This window comes from Tetrao urogallus (assembly GCF_951394365.1).
Source record: "Tetrao urogallus genome assembly, chromosome: 4".
NCBI classification, from domain to species: Eukaryota; Metazoa; Chordata; class Aves; order Galliformes; family Phasianidae; genus Tetrao; species Tetrao urogallus.
The window spans coordinates 42,918,242-42,932,956 of NC_136817.1; the positions used below are offsets into that span (position 1 = coordinate 42,918,242).

The 14,715-nt window shown below is 38.6% G+C and overlaps 1 protein-coding gene across 1 annotated transcript; it reads left to right on the top strand.

Moving 5' to 3' along the window:
- Positions 1–7,812: 7,812 nt before the first annotated feature.
- Positions 7,813–11,322, top strand: LOC306945991 (general transcription factor IIE subunit 1-like; the record flags this gene model as incomplete). The annotated part of the gene is made up of 4 exons (XM_079534899.1): positions 7,813–8,263; positions 9,600–9,801; positions 10,339–10,565; positions 10,934–11,322. The coding sequence occupies 4 exons, from the start codon at positions 7,813–7,815 to the stop codon at positions 11,320–11,322; spliced, it is 1,269 nt and encodes a 422-aa protein (XP_079391025.1).
- Between the last annotated feature and the right edge of the window lie 3,393 nt (positions 11,323–14,715).

Genomic DNA, 14,715 nt, shown 5'->3' on the forward strand with positions numbered 1-14,715 from the left:
AGTACAGATACCTTAATATCTTAGGAAGCAGATAATGTAGAATACATTAATAGTTTTATATACGGCAGTAGATCATTGCTAGGTCTAATTATAAAACACAGTACCAACTCTTGTTTTATAACACGCAAAGAGAAAAAACACTGGCAAGTAAGCATAGGGGCCTGTTGGTTCTTGTAGTTGTAGTTCTTCTGCTACACTACAGAAGGAAGGCTATTCATATTTGAAGTGATAGCAAAGTCATGCATTTATCCCTGCCATTGGTGTAAAGGAAGCGTTTGCTGTCTCTTTGGTGTCTGCAGTGACTGTTGCATAAGGCAGTCTACCTAAAATGTGTAAGTTGATGACATCCCCTCACAGCTGGATTCTTGATAACCAGAATATTCAGAGCAGTACATGTGTGGTGTAGAGCTCTGGAACAGTAGGTGTTATCAGTTTTCTGTTCCAAACAGTAAAGCTTAGTATAAAATCTTTTTCCAAGTACCTTCAAACAACACAAACAAGTCTACAGAAAAGGAAACAAGTTATTGCTCATAAATCTGAGATTCAAAGTTAACTTTCATCAAAAGCATCTCTGGCTAAGTTTTAATTAGTACTGTTGCCCTTTCTTAAATACAAATATGCATAGAAAAGCTAACCTTTAGTCATCCCTTGTTTTAAGAACCATGTTACCAGCTTACAACAGTCAGTTCTAATAAGCTTTCCCTCCATCAACAGTGGAAGAAAGAGGGACAAAAGGAATGCTATTTGCCAAATAACTATCAGCTGGTATGTGAAAATCATGGCATCTGGTCAAATGAAGTACTAATGTCCTAAGCCATAGAAAAATGGCTGCACTAGTGCAGCAAGAAGAAACTCAAATGGATATAAAGCACTGACACATTAGACCACACGGAAATCCACATCCCGCTATTTAAACTGATCTTAAAAACAAAAGGGCTACACTAGTTACATACCTAATATTTTTCCAACTAATGTAAGCAAGCAGAAACACATTAGCATGATTGTTTTACCAGAGTCTATTTTTCATCTCAACAGTGTCTGCTGCACCTACGTAAGCTAAAATCACATCTTAGATTAGTGGAAAAATAACGTGTAGTTTGAAATGCAGTTTCTGGGTCAGATGATTCACATAAAACAAACCAATTTACACGCTACAGTCTGTACCTGCCTATTGTGAAGGACAAGTCACAGAGTCACAGTACTGCTGCATTCGCGCTTTAATCTGGTGCGGGGGGGCGGGAGGGGGGGATGTTCAGATTTATTTAGAATTAGTTGCATAAGAGGTATAATCAAATTACTTTGTCATTTAAGAATAAGTAGTAAGTTTACTTCCTTAATCAGTCCTCTCCCACTTTAGAGTATATGGAGCAAGGCAGTGTAGACTATTTACAGTCATTAACTAATGTGCTTTTGGTATGCCCCTTGTGCAAGAGAATCCACATTTCCACACTGGAAATTGCTTTATAATTGCAGGTGCATAGCTAAATCCCATGGAGATCTATCCAGAGCCTGAATACATGTGTTGACTGTTGACAAAAATATTAAAAGCTATTAAAAAAAAAAAAAAAGGAAAAAAGGAAGCAAATATGCTATACTCTATCTGCCTTAATGTCAACAGCGATTAATGTTATTAATTGCTTATTGATTTAATCTCCACCTCTTCATGCTGAAAGCACTTGCTCTAAAGGGTATCTCAAGCCAGAGAAGTTACATTTGTTTATTACAAGTAGAGACATTTTGTTTTTAGCATAAGTTTCCTCTCCCTTGTTCCAGCTGCCCCAGCTGCCTGTCATAAAAGCTAAGGCCATTTCACTGAAGAAAGAAAAAATGATTTATTAGTTTTGTTTTTTTTTTTTTTAAATAGAAAATACACGGATCTGTTTCTTCAGGGCTTTGATAGAGTAGCAGAGAACCCCTAAGCAAGCACCACATTCCACCTCCTCCTTCACAGCACATGGACACCTGTCTGCCCTTCACACAGCTCCTCAGACCACTGCCGGGAGGAGAAAGAAGCAGAACCACCCAAAAAAAGAAAAAGCTCAGAATCTTGGTTTTCAATTTAGTGCTAACAGTAGGCAAATTACCTGTTTATGCTGAGGTGAGGATCAGCAGCTGTTCTGGTTTTGCAGGACCAGAATCATGGTTGAAAAAGGTACACCAAATCTCTCCAAGCAGCAAAACCTCCCATCCTTTGCACCAGAAGAACGAGATTAGCCAGAAATAATAATGCTCAAAGCAGTGGCAGAAAGCACAATTTGCCTTGGGAAGAAGACTCCACATATTAATGCCTTTTATAAAAAGCTTCCTGTAACTGTTACAACTGTCTGGAAACACAACATTCAAAATCGACGAAATACTGTGATCAAGAAGCAAGCAGACCACTCAGCTGATTCCTCTTAGCCTGCCTACTGGTTTTTCAGAGCATTTTATCTTGTTCTATGAAAGATTATAAGGATCTTTTGTAGCTCAGTCTGCTCCCAAACACTGTTACTTAAAAGAGACAAAATTAATTCTAAAGGAGTTGCTTTGTTTACATCCTGAGTACCTGGAGCTCTGCCCTCATGCCATTTTCTGCACCACACTGAATCAGATCTGAATTACGTTAAATGTATACAAGACAAGATTTCAGTCTAACTTGTTTTGCAAAGTTTATTCTTTTAGCTCAAGGGTTATGTGTGAACAGTAGAAGAGTCGCAGTAGTAATGCCTGCCTCTGATGAATATTTTGTACTTTAGGTAACTCCATACATTAAGTTTGCTTTGAGTTTCCCACTTTTAAAGTTCTGTCATTCTCTTAATTTTGCTAAGCTTTCTCCATTAGGCCAATACCCAATGCAAGAAATAAAAATAAAAAAAATCCCCAATCAAAATTCCACAGCTCAGAGCTCCATATGTAGCATACGCCTCTACCTTTCTGGATGTGGGGAAGATTACAATGTACGCTACTCTGAGAAGAATCAAAAGCTGATTTAGTTTGATACCAGCACGCCTTCAGGGACTGTGGATTCAATAATTCAGTAATAAGGGGATAGCGCATTAAGAAAACCAGCACATTAAGAAGAAGAACCATCTCGAGGCAGGGTTTGCTTGGTTCACAAACACACGGTTAAACATTAACACCTGGTGTGTTGTCTAAGCAGAGACTTATGGGACAGCAAGGAAAGAGAGAGGCAATGGTGCAATTAACAACCGTGTGCACAGGGTAGCAGGTTATATATGGTCTGTTAGCATCTTTCTGGTGTTTTGTCATTTCACAGCACCTGAAGGCACAGGCTAGAGATTTTGTTTTATAAACTAAGGGAGTGTCGGGTACCAGCTGTCATGAAGGATGTAGAATGAAGCAGAACACTGGAGGAAGGCAGAATAGCAGGTGGTGGGCCAGGAGAAGACAGAAAAGCAGCCTGCAAAGCTCATGTTTGCCCAAGGTACACATCACAACCTCCTGCAAGGCCAGGTGCACCAACCACAGGGAAAACGCACTGCATTTACTCCACAGGGATCCTGCTCCACAGAGCAGCAACCCTTTACTTTTCTCATTCAACTTCTGATGATGCTCTTTATTTCTCCCATTTCAGACTGCTCAACTGACAACCTGCCTTGTCTTCCTCAAGTAGCCCCAAGCACAGCACAATGCCAGAGCCACTCTACACAAACATCATCACTGTTCAAAAAGGCCTAAAACAAAACCAAACAACTTTGCCTACCTGTGTCTCAAGCTCCTGCTTTCAGTAATGTCTTTGTTGCACAACAACTTAATAGCTCAAATCCTGCTTCCCACGGTCCTCAGTGCCAGAACTACAGGCGCTCAGAAACACTCAAACCACATTTTTTTATTACTACCTTACTTACGATGATTTGCTTCTTCTCTGAGTGTGCGTGCAACAGGGGACTTAGCAAAAGCCCTCACAGAACACCGCCACCCATGCAGGCACAGGGCTGAGCAGTACCCCTGCTGTGTACACTTACCTCTACTACATGCAGGCTGATGTCCTTACTCAGCAAGCCTTCCTTATCAGCTACAGCATGCCCAGGTGCTTGTGATTTCCTGTTTCTGAGAGCAGTACTCCCAGCTAAACCATGGCACTGCTGAATTTAGAAAGCTATTTTATGTCTTCGTGCCATGTTTCCACACCACACACAGGCTGAGGACAGCCACATGAATGAAACTCTGATGTTACAGAGCACTTTCCCTGTTGAAAACACTTAGCAAGGAAACCCACGGGGATTACTCATTCTAAACCTTTCCCACAGACAAAACACAAGTACCAGCATGCAGTCTTGCACCTCTGCATGTTCTAGTGGAATATCATAGCAAAGGAGTGTGCTCAAGAAGCACAGTATGAAAAAACGTATACCTGCTCAACTGTTCTGTGCAACATTTTAAATTTAACACACAATACCACACATTAATTACCACAAGGTTCCAACCTCCACTGCACACATACATGATGGACAGACTGGAGATCAAATTGATGATTACAGTCCTAAGAGTGCCTGGCAGCCTTAGTTTAGAGTTTGTTTTAAATGTTGTTTTCTCACCCATAGAAGGAAATAAAAGTATAACTATCTTCTGAGAAAAAACACAGTGAAAAAATATTTTTCATTTCCTTTGAAGACAGAAGCCACCTAAAATAGAACATGCCAAAAACACAAAAACTAAATATATGTATGCTATTTTTTTCTGAATATTTTCAATGAAAGCTCCTAAACACAAATTATGTAAATTATCCAGGCTATGTTTTTGTTTTGCAACAAAAAAATGAGTTAATTATCATGTTACCTGTAGTCTTGTAAAGTCATGCTAATGAAAACACAGATTGCAGTCACTTAAAATTTTGGTCCTGATCTGTTGTAGATATGTAGCATTGAGCAATCAGATTTGTAACTATATCGTGATGCAACGTGTACGAGAGTGAATTCATTCAGTTCCTAATGAAATGTGATCTGGGGACTCTTGCTCCACCTGGGTGATAATTGGGGCTGATCACAGATGGGTGTAGGAAAAAGCTGGGAAATATTTAAGCTCGTTTTGCAGTTACTTTGAGCTCTTAGGAAATGGGTGATTGTTGTATAGCAGCAGTCTGGAGATTTCTGCATATATAATGGAGGTAATGATAAAAGTTTTTAACTTAGTTACAAATAATGTGATTATATTAATTTTAACAAAAGACTACTTTAATAAATTTTTCTCCTTTAGAGCTTTTGAAGTAAAAGTCTAATTAAAAAAAATTAAAGCGTGTATCTGCTCAGACAGTTTCAAATAGAAGGTTAACTAAGCAAGTGGCTGTAGATCAGCCTTGTACAACCTGCTCTATGTGATGTCTGTGAACTTGAAATGCTACTTTTGATAGCTGCTTGTTAATACAGTAAGCAATTCTGTGCAGGTTTCCCAAAACAAAGGATGGTCTGAAAGATAGTTCCTATTCTTGCTTATGGCAAAAACAAAGCGGTGTATTTTCTCTTCTGAAGCTATAATAGCTCCATGTAAATCACAAACTGAAGAGCTGCTCCAGCATCTAAAATAACAAAGAGGTCAAAAAAAGTAGATCCCACCCTCATAAAAGTGCTTCAAAAGCACTTAACAGTAGAAATTAGGCCATGATTTCAAAGGTATCTGTCAATATGTGCTACCAACTGAAAAAAAACTACTTCCCAATGATCCATACGAGTAGCAAAATACCTGTCACTTATTGGAGTGTGACTGCAACTCAGCTCTGGAGTAGATTCCTGCTTGAAGCCCTTCTATCTCTGCAGCAAAGCTGCTCCACTTTCTTCTCCTTTCCTTGATAAGGGTCATCTCAGTTTCCTAATGGAGATCTGCTGCCTGCAGACAGCAGCTCTTAACCAGCAGTTTCTCCTGAACTGTGAGCCTCTAGGCAATTGGAAGGCGAGGAAGTTTATCAATGGGGACTGGAGAACATCACCTCAGATGTAGCAAAGAGATGGAAAGAATGCTGAGTTTGTATTTTCCATGCCTGCTATTTATTCTGTGGAAATTCAGCTATGCTTGTAAAAAGAAAGCCATTGCTTTCTATGTTTGACCAAAAGCTTGAATACCTGTATTTCTACTACAAATTGATACTATGTGTACGTGGTGGTGGTGGTGGTGTTTTCTTATCAGTATTTTTGCAGAATATATTCACAGTATTTATATTACAGGTGATGGACAATGGCCGTTGTTGTGGAAGTGCTGAGTTTTTTTGGCTTGGCTGGTTTGGTGTTGGGAGTGTTGGAAATGGTGGCTTTTTTCCTTTTTATTTTTTATTTTTTAAATAGTTTTTGTGGTTGTAAGACTCTGGACTTGAAGTGTTATTAACATTAAGGTGTTTGGAAACACTTCAGTGCAATTCAAATCTCTGCAAGTACATAATACAGGTCTGGGATGAGCACACATGTACAAAGATGGTGTTACGTTAAGGCTTGACTGGCAGCTAGAATTGGATTTAGTTCTGGGAGACTCAGTTCAACAAAAGTCCAAGGACCTGTGCTTTCCTATCTGGGAAAGGGTTTATCTGTCCACTCCTATCAGCTACATTGAGTCAGATGGATGGTTTGGCTGAGACTTTTCAGAGGATGAGGACAAAGAAGAAGGGAAAGTAGAACTAGAGAGGAGGAAAAAAAAAAAAAAGAAAAAAAAAAAAGTTGTTCCTTCCTTGAGGTTTTCATGAAAAATCTTAGAAACACTGTTCCTACTGTTCTGTGGACCATTGGTGGAACTGACCTTAGTTTCCTTACTAGGATTCAGCTTAATTCTTCTGGAGCACACCAAAATAATTTAAGTTGGATGAGACCTCTGGAGACCATCTGGTCCAACCTCTACTTATGTTTCATTAAACCACAAAGCCAGGTCAGGATCCTCAGGCCTGCCGAAGCCCAGATATTCAGTCTCCTCCCTGAACAGCCTAATGCAGCGCTCCCTGTTCTTCCTGTGGGAGATTTAGGTCAGGGTAGTGCCATTTCTTTCTGGGTTTCTAGCCTTAGACCACCAGGATTATACTTAATTTAGTGACAAGACAGTGCTTTCCCTATGAGATGTAAATTTAATTATAGCTTTTGTTTTTAACTATGATTTCTGTTGAAGAGTAACTGCAAGCTCTATGTAGTGATGCACAATCACCTGTGATTGAGCAAGGTGCCCCTCAGCAGCGGATGTCAATGCAAGTGCTGGCAACTTACTACATGCCATAATGTGCTGTCCCACCCCCACCCACCTTCTGATGCACTGGATCTAGTAGGCTTAGTCCTAACGCTGTGCTGCGTGAGGGCAGTGCCAGGCAAGATAGAACATCATTTTCTAGGCCTTTGCATGACCCTCACAACCAGCAAAGGAAAAAACAAACAAACAAACAAAAAAACCAAACCAACAACATAATAAGCAGCACACTAAAGTACTCAAATACCCATTGTAGCTTTGTCATACAGGGAGGTAGAACCACATCTATTTTATGTTGTTATGAATTAAACTATAGATTTTTCCACTTGGCTTGCATCCTGAGCTGTAATTTTTATGGCTGGCTATGAGTGAAAATGAGTACTTCAGGCATGCCTAGACATGAAAATACTGTCTTCTGTACCTATTTTTCTAGATGTCCTCTTGTGTAAAAACTCACAGAATCTATGAATACTACAGTTGTAATTGCTGTACCTGAATACCTGATCTATGTCTATTGGTACCACCCCATCCATAGGTGCAGATTAAGGATTTTATATTAATTTATTCAGTGAAGACTTGCAGAAGAGCAAACGACAGTGAACAAAAAGGCTTACCATAACTTGCTGTGCAACACTTCTTTCTCTGACAGCGGTACAACTCATGATGGAAGAGCAAAACGTTACCACAGAAGTCCCAGCGGCCCTAAAGCGCCTGGCCAAATACATAGTGAGGGGTTTCTATGGAGTAGAGTACTCCCTGGCTGTGGATGTACTGACCCGCTACCCCTGTGTGAAAGAGGATGACTTGTTACAGCTGCTCAAGTACGAACGCAAACAGCTGCGCACTGTTCTCAACACACTCAAGGCAGACAAGTTTGTGAAGCTGCGTATGCGAGTTGAAACAGGGCCTAATGGGAAGAGCACAAGACACAACTACTATTACATCAATTATAAGGTGCTGGTGGATGTGATAAAGTACAAACTGGACCATGTGCGGCGGAAGATAGAAGCAGATGAGCGGGATTCAACTACCAGGTCCTCCTTTAAATGTCCATCTTGTTCTAGCACATACACAGACCTGGAGGTCAATCAACTCTTTGATGTATTTACAGGTGTGTTTAATCATTTATTTGGTTTTTATCTTGAAGAATAACTGTGATAACATTAAATTGGCTCTTTTGGGAGCTTTGCAAGGAAGGTGTATTTGTTAGGATTTACTTCTTGCTTGATGACGGGAAAAGAGCTGAGGACAGGAAAAAAAGCTGGGAAATGAGGGTAAAAGGAAAAGCTCTTTGTAGAATAGGCCCAATGAGAGAAAATAATCTTGAGTGTAAGATCCAGAGTTGGGAACCAGATTTAGGCTTCACCTTGCTAGGAATTAGACACTCTACCTGGATTAAGACTACTCATCTGTCTTTACATATTTATGTTACTCTACTCTGAATTTAAGTTAATCTTTGTGTCTTTGATGTTTCTGATGGAAGAGTTGGATGGATAAAGATGGATAAAGCAGTTTGCAGCCACCAACTGTAATAACCACAACAAAGACTGTCAGCAGAGGAGAGGTGTTCTTTCAGTCCTGTACTGGAAACAGAGAAGTTCAGGCTCCTCACAGGGCAACATGACACATCCATAGCAGAAGTGGCATCAGAGTCCGGGGTTTCTCCTCCTTAAAATCAAAATAACTAGAGAGCACTTGTTCAAAAGGAGGAAAAATGGAATTCTATTGCAATATATTACTCTAAATGCAGCTACAATGCTAACATGTGGGTCATGGCACCTTGAAAGGATGCCAAAGCCAGTGAGAATGACCCATACTTTACAGTGATTAACTTGAAATTTCAAAGGTGAAGTTAGCATGTTGTCATTTGGCAAATTATCGCTTTGTTCTCATCCTAGAGACACTGATGTGCTACTGAAATGCAAAGATGAAGGCTGGTGATTATTTCATTTAGACACAAATGTAGGACTTAGTATATGTTTTAATGAAGTCTTTTTTGAACTGTGGAACTTCAAACTAAAACCAGCAGATGTTCTTTATGCTTGCAAATGTCTTTTCATATGTTTGTGAAGTTAGAAAAAGATCATAAAACAAGGAAAAAAACCCCCCCTTAGTATCTAATGCTACTGCAAGTCTAACCAACCTAAGTTTTCCCCCCAGCATGGGTACTTCTTTCTTGTACAACTAACATGAGAATAGTCTTTCTCCTCCCCCTCCCATACACCTCTACACACCACCACTCCCTCCACCCCCCTACCCCCCCCCCCCCCCCCCAAAAAAAAAAAAGCTAGAATTTGAATTCCTTTGAATGAAATGAACAAATGCAAAAACTCTGGTAAAGTTTAGAGTATTTTGGAAACTGTCCAGGTAGGACTTCTCAACAAGTTACTGTTTATCTTTTGTATTCTATGAACATGAGATTTTTTTCAATTTTGATAACATTGCAGAGACTTTCCGTTGTACTTACTGCAATACTGAAGTAGAGGAAGATGCCTCAGCACTGCCTAAGCGAGATGCTCGAACCTTGCTAGCAAAATTCAATGAGCAGATGGAACCTATCTTCGTGCTACTGCGTGAGACAGAAGATACTGTTCTGCCATATGACTTGTTGGAACCTCAGCCAACAGCAATCCCAGGCATATCAGAAAGGTATAACTCTCCTATCTCCTAATAATACAGCCTCTCCAACAACTTTCCAGTTGTACCATCTTTGAAATACCTAATCTAAAGGCCTGCTTTATTTGACTGTACATAATGGGAAACTCCTTACTGAAGAAGCCAGTTATTATCTACGGCATCTAAATTGTTATAAATTTACAGCTTTATTTTTGTTACATTATTTAAGGAGTTATATTCTAGACTTCTCCTTTGGTGAATATAGTTCACAGCCTTTTCCATGATAAAGTAATGTTACTCTATAGGTATCCTTTATCTAGAAATGCATTACTACAGAAATAATGCAAAAAAAATCAGTGGGTCAGAATCACTTGCCTCTATTATGAGATAAGGGGCAATGAAAATTAGTTAAAACTAGAGAGAACCTATTAAAGCTAGGCATCTACTAAGCTTCATTCTTGGTGGGGTTTTTTATTGTTTTTTTTGTTGTTGGTGGTGGTGGTGGTTTGAATGGGAAGTGAGGGTCTTGCTTGTATTTCATCAGTCCAAAATGGATGACATTTCATTTAGCTTTGACCAGAAGGTATGTTCAAGCTCGCCGGAACCCTGCAGTAGACCTGAAAAATGGGCCACCAAAATTTCCTCTTTTGGCAATACATATAGTCAAAACTTAATTATTGATGTCCAAGATTCTGAGTGCAAGAAAAAAAAGAAAGAAAAAGCAACTAAAGAGCAACCTATCTGGATGTCAGAGAGCACTGTGGAAGGAGCAACAACAGCTACCATCAATAATGCTGGTAAGTTTTGAGCACTGACAAATAGTTCAGCAGCTTTACTACAATTAAATGTAGTTTTCCTAGAAAATGATGTGAAATTGGTTCATAATATACAATAGCCCTCCGATTCTGGTCTAGTGACTATCAAAACTTAGTTTCTGAAAACTATTCTTTAGAGTGGCTTAGATAATAATCCTAAAGCCAGAAGTTAAGTACCATATCCTGAAATGTTCTCACTCTAGCCAGGCACCACTGGTATTACTTCTAAGCAGAAAGTTCTTCAAAATGCCTGCATTTTAGAGAATGCTAAACAAAGTAGGAAAAAATATTTCATTTACATAGTATCTGGTAACTAAAAGTATTCATAGCTCTAACGTATCGTGTGTTAGGAACAAATGCTTCTGAAGAAGCTGAAGAAACTGTTAAAGAAACTGTCAGCGAGAATGAAATCATCAAGACTCTTCTCATCCATGAATCCATGAAGTCATTGTCCAGCACTGACTATGCTCCTGCTGTCAAAAGCAAGTTACCTGAATCAGGCAGTGACAGTGAGTCTGAAAATGCCAAACACTCAAGTACAATAACAAAATTAGCAGGCAGCCAGTTTGAACAAGAGGAAGAGCAAGAATCACTAGATCCTATTTTAATGGTAGCTGCTCAGCCTTACTCGTATGGTGAAATTTGTGAAAATCCAGAGCTTGTGTCTCTCATGACAAATGAAGAGAGAGAAGCTTATATAAAAGTTGTACAAGAAATGTTCCAGTCTGTGTTTGAGTAAATACTATTGCACTGAATATACATAGAATGTATAGAATGGGTAAAGTTTTCTTTTGGATTAAGACAAAGTTAGCTTGATCATTTAACTCAGGATCTTAAATTCATAACAGATGAATTATGCTTTGTTTGAATGCCTTTTGTTAGCAAGAAATATCACCTGTAGGAGGTAGCTACAGTTCAAAACACTAGCACTGCAGAAAAAGAGCCCAAAGTTACTACGGGTTTTCTGTTGTTTTAGTGCTTAGACTTTTTGTGAATGCTTTAATCAGTAATTTTGGAGCATAAATAATTCCAAAATGCAACTGAATATTGTGATCTGATTAAAATAAAATTTCAAAAGCATTGTCATAATCTATTTGAAAAAAAAAAAAAAAAAAAAAAAGTCATTGTACCTGTATGGGAACAATTGATCACAGCCTGAACCTCTGATTGACCACCTGTGGCAAGCAATGAGTCAGCTACAGTAGCACAGGTGAAGGCAATTCACCTGTGTGATGGAAGGTGTGGAGTCTGGCTCCATCTTTCCTAGACCTCATTTAAGTGCTGACTGCCACTGAGGAAGGATCTCTTTCTGGAGATTGCTCCTCATGGAGTTTATTGTGAGCCTACAACATTAGTGAGCGTTTTTCATTTATTATCTTACCACTGTGATAATCCTACTTAGCCTAACCTCTGTACACCTATTGATTGTACAGTAGCTTCCTCCTAGAATTTGCAAAAGTGAATCAAATTCTAATAGGGTTTGGTTTCACTCTGTATCAGTACATTCTCCTAAATATTGGCTTGCAAGCCATTCTCTATGCAATAGTAATATCTCTCAGTTCAAAGAGCTGCTACTAAATTTTGTTAGCAGTAGAAGAAAAATCAGTTCTGTATGTTAACTTTCATCTTAAAAGTTACAAAATGAAAAAAAAAACCCTAAAAATGCTTTTCACTTATTGTTCCATACAGCTATTCCTCAGGGGATAACAGCACAATGAAATTCAGAATTGTGAACAGTTTCAAAAAATATCTGTTCCCATTTCAATGTTATTTCATTACAGAATGCTGTACAGCAGGCATGAGCTGCAAGACAGCCATTTAGCCCCAACAGTTGCCTTTCACACTTTTTTCCCCCCTCAAGATGCCTAAAATAGATAATGTACTGTAATATTCATTTGGTCCAGATTGCTATGCAAGCAGTTTATCAAGCTGAAATTTCCATTCATACTCTTCTGCACTCATTTTAAGTGAGATTCTTTCTAATACTACTGGAAAGAAAGACATTCTACTTGACTGGTACTACATAAGAGTAGAAGCATTGGTATCAGAGTATAAGATACAGCTTAATTTCTTTGGCAAATATACTATTTTAGCAAGGAATAATTAAAGTAGAATATGAGAGTACAAACTTCCAAGAGAGGAACCTGTTTGAACATCAGGAAATACTTCCTCACTCTGTTGATGACTGAGTGCTGGTTCCCTATAGGTTGTAATGTCTCCTGAGTTGTAGATTTCAAAGTTGGCTGCATGAGGTCCTGCGCAAGAGGCTCCAAGTGGCCCTGCTTAAGCAAAAGGGTTGGACAAAGTCATCTCCAAAGATACCTTCTAACTTCGTTTATTCTAGGATTCTGTGAAGAGAGAAAGTGTGAACAAAGGAATATCAAAAGTAGATGGATTAGTATGAAGAGAATTTAACTTACAGTGTCAGAGGTAGAAGAATGGCAGAGGCTTCACTTGTAACAGAGTAACTCATCCACTATTGAAGAAAACTTTCAATAGTGGACGAGTTACTCTATGACAAGAATTTCTTGTTTGAAAACAGTGAGTGTCAATTCTTTCTCCTGTCTTGTGTCTCATTAACTGGGGCAGTTAGCCTGAGGTACAGCCTATGCATTACAGTACTAGTGCTCTGAACTGGAACACAATTACAAGGGCAGTTTCAATTCTTATTAGGCTACTTTAATCAACAACAAAAACCCTTAAACCCTCAATCCTATCAAATTACTAGCAAAAACTAAGGCAAAAAATGCTGCCTCTATGTAGAAGTCTGCCATGGAATACTTTGTACTTCAAATTAAGATTTTGTAACCAAGATTTCCTTAAGCAATTACAACTCACAGAGCAAACACGATAATACAATTGACTCTGGCAAAGCTATACAGAAGAAGTCACTCTCACATCTCTAATCAGCATACAATAAAGAGAAGAACTTTTCACTAATATTTTTTATGGTTGGTTACTATTGCCATTTTCTTCCCCTCAACACATCATCTTCCTGATGCTTATCACTATTATCAACTTCATTTTCACAATTAAAAACAATTCCTCATTTTCTTCCATGGATTTTGAAACAGAACATTCAATCCTGAAGTTGCAATTAAAGGCTTCACCTACACTGTGCACTATCAGCTTTTTTTATTGCTTCTGAAGCTGTTAGAGCAAGACTGCCTACAAGGAGCTATCCTGAGTACAAGGTCTTTTATTTTTAACACCATGAAAGATTGTTCCCTGCTATGCCCACCTGCAGCAGTGGTATCATTCCTGCTGGTGTGACAAGGAGATGTGTTCCTTCTCTATGAGCATACACTGTTAGCGCTGAATGTATTTACGGTAAGCACTACTCTTTATCTTTTCTCATTCAAAATTATATTTAACCAATCCATCTGTACATCTAGACATCCCTCCTTAGTTTTGACATCTATTACAGTTGACCACCCTTCCTGCAGGATAATTTTCTGCTTCAACATCAATTGTAATTGCAATTTTATCTAATGCTGCCAAGCATTGCCTCATTTTCTAAAGTCACAATGGATTTTATGCACACTTTCTCAATTGCAATTTGATCCCTCATCAAAGCAAAGGCAGTGGCCCACTGTACTACCCCTTCGTCTCAGTAAGTGTTGATAATCTTCACAGAATCCAATCACAGGTTTTGCTCAAAATTTCATCACCAGAACAGGGCAAATCCATCAAAATGCATTATTCATATATAGCATTATTGAATGCTCACCTTGGAATGGTTTGTGCTCATGATGTTTCCTGAGCTTAACATTTAATGTGTAAACAATATTTTGCCAAAATAAGATTACGTCCTTTTTTAGGTTTACCGATTCTGGTGTTCGTTTAGTGATTAAAAGCTTTCATTTTGTTTCATTTTCACTAGCTTGCTATGTGACTGTACTTCCCTTGTCCTCTACATGCAGCATCACAGTGACTTTAAAGCCTGCATGGTAACTAAATTGTCTTTAAACCTTTTAATATGTATAATTTTGCTTTCTAAATTGTCTTTAAACCTTTTAATATGTATAATTTTGCTTTTACAATCACCTCTTATCTCTGATCTGCCACTTAAAAATCCATTCATAAAAGCTGAGGCTCAGAATCAAAAAATAATAAAAAGGGAAATCACAGT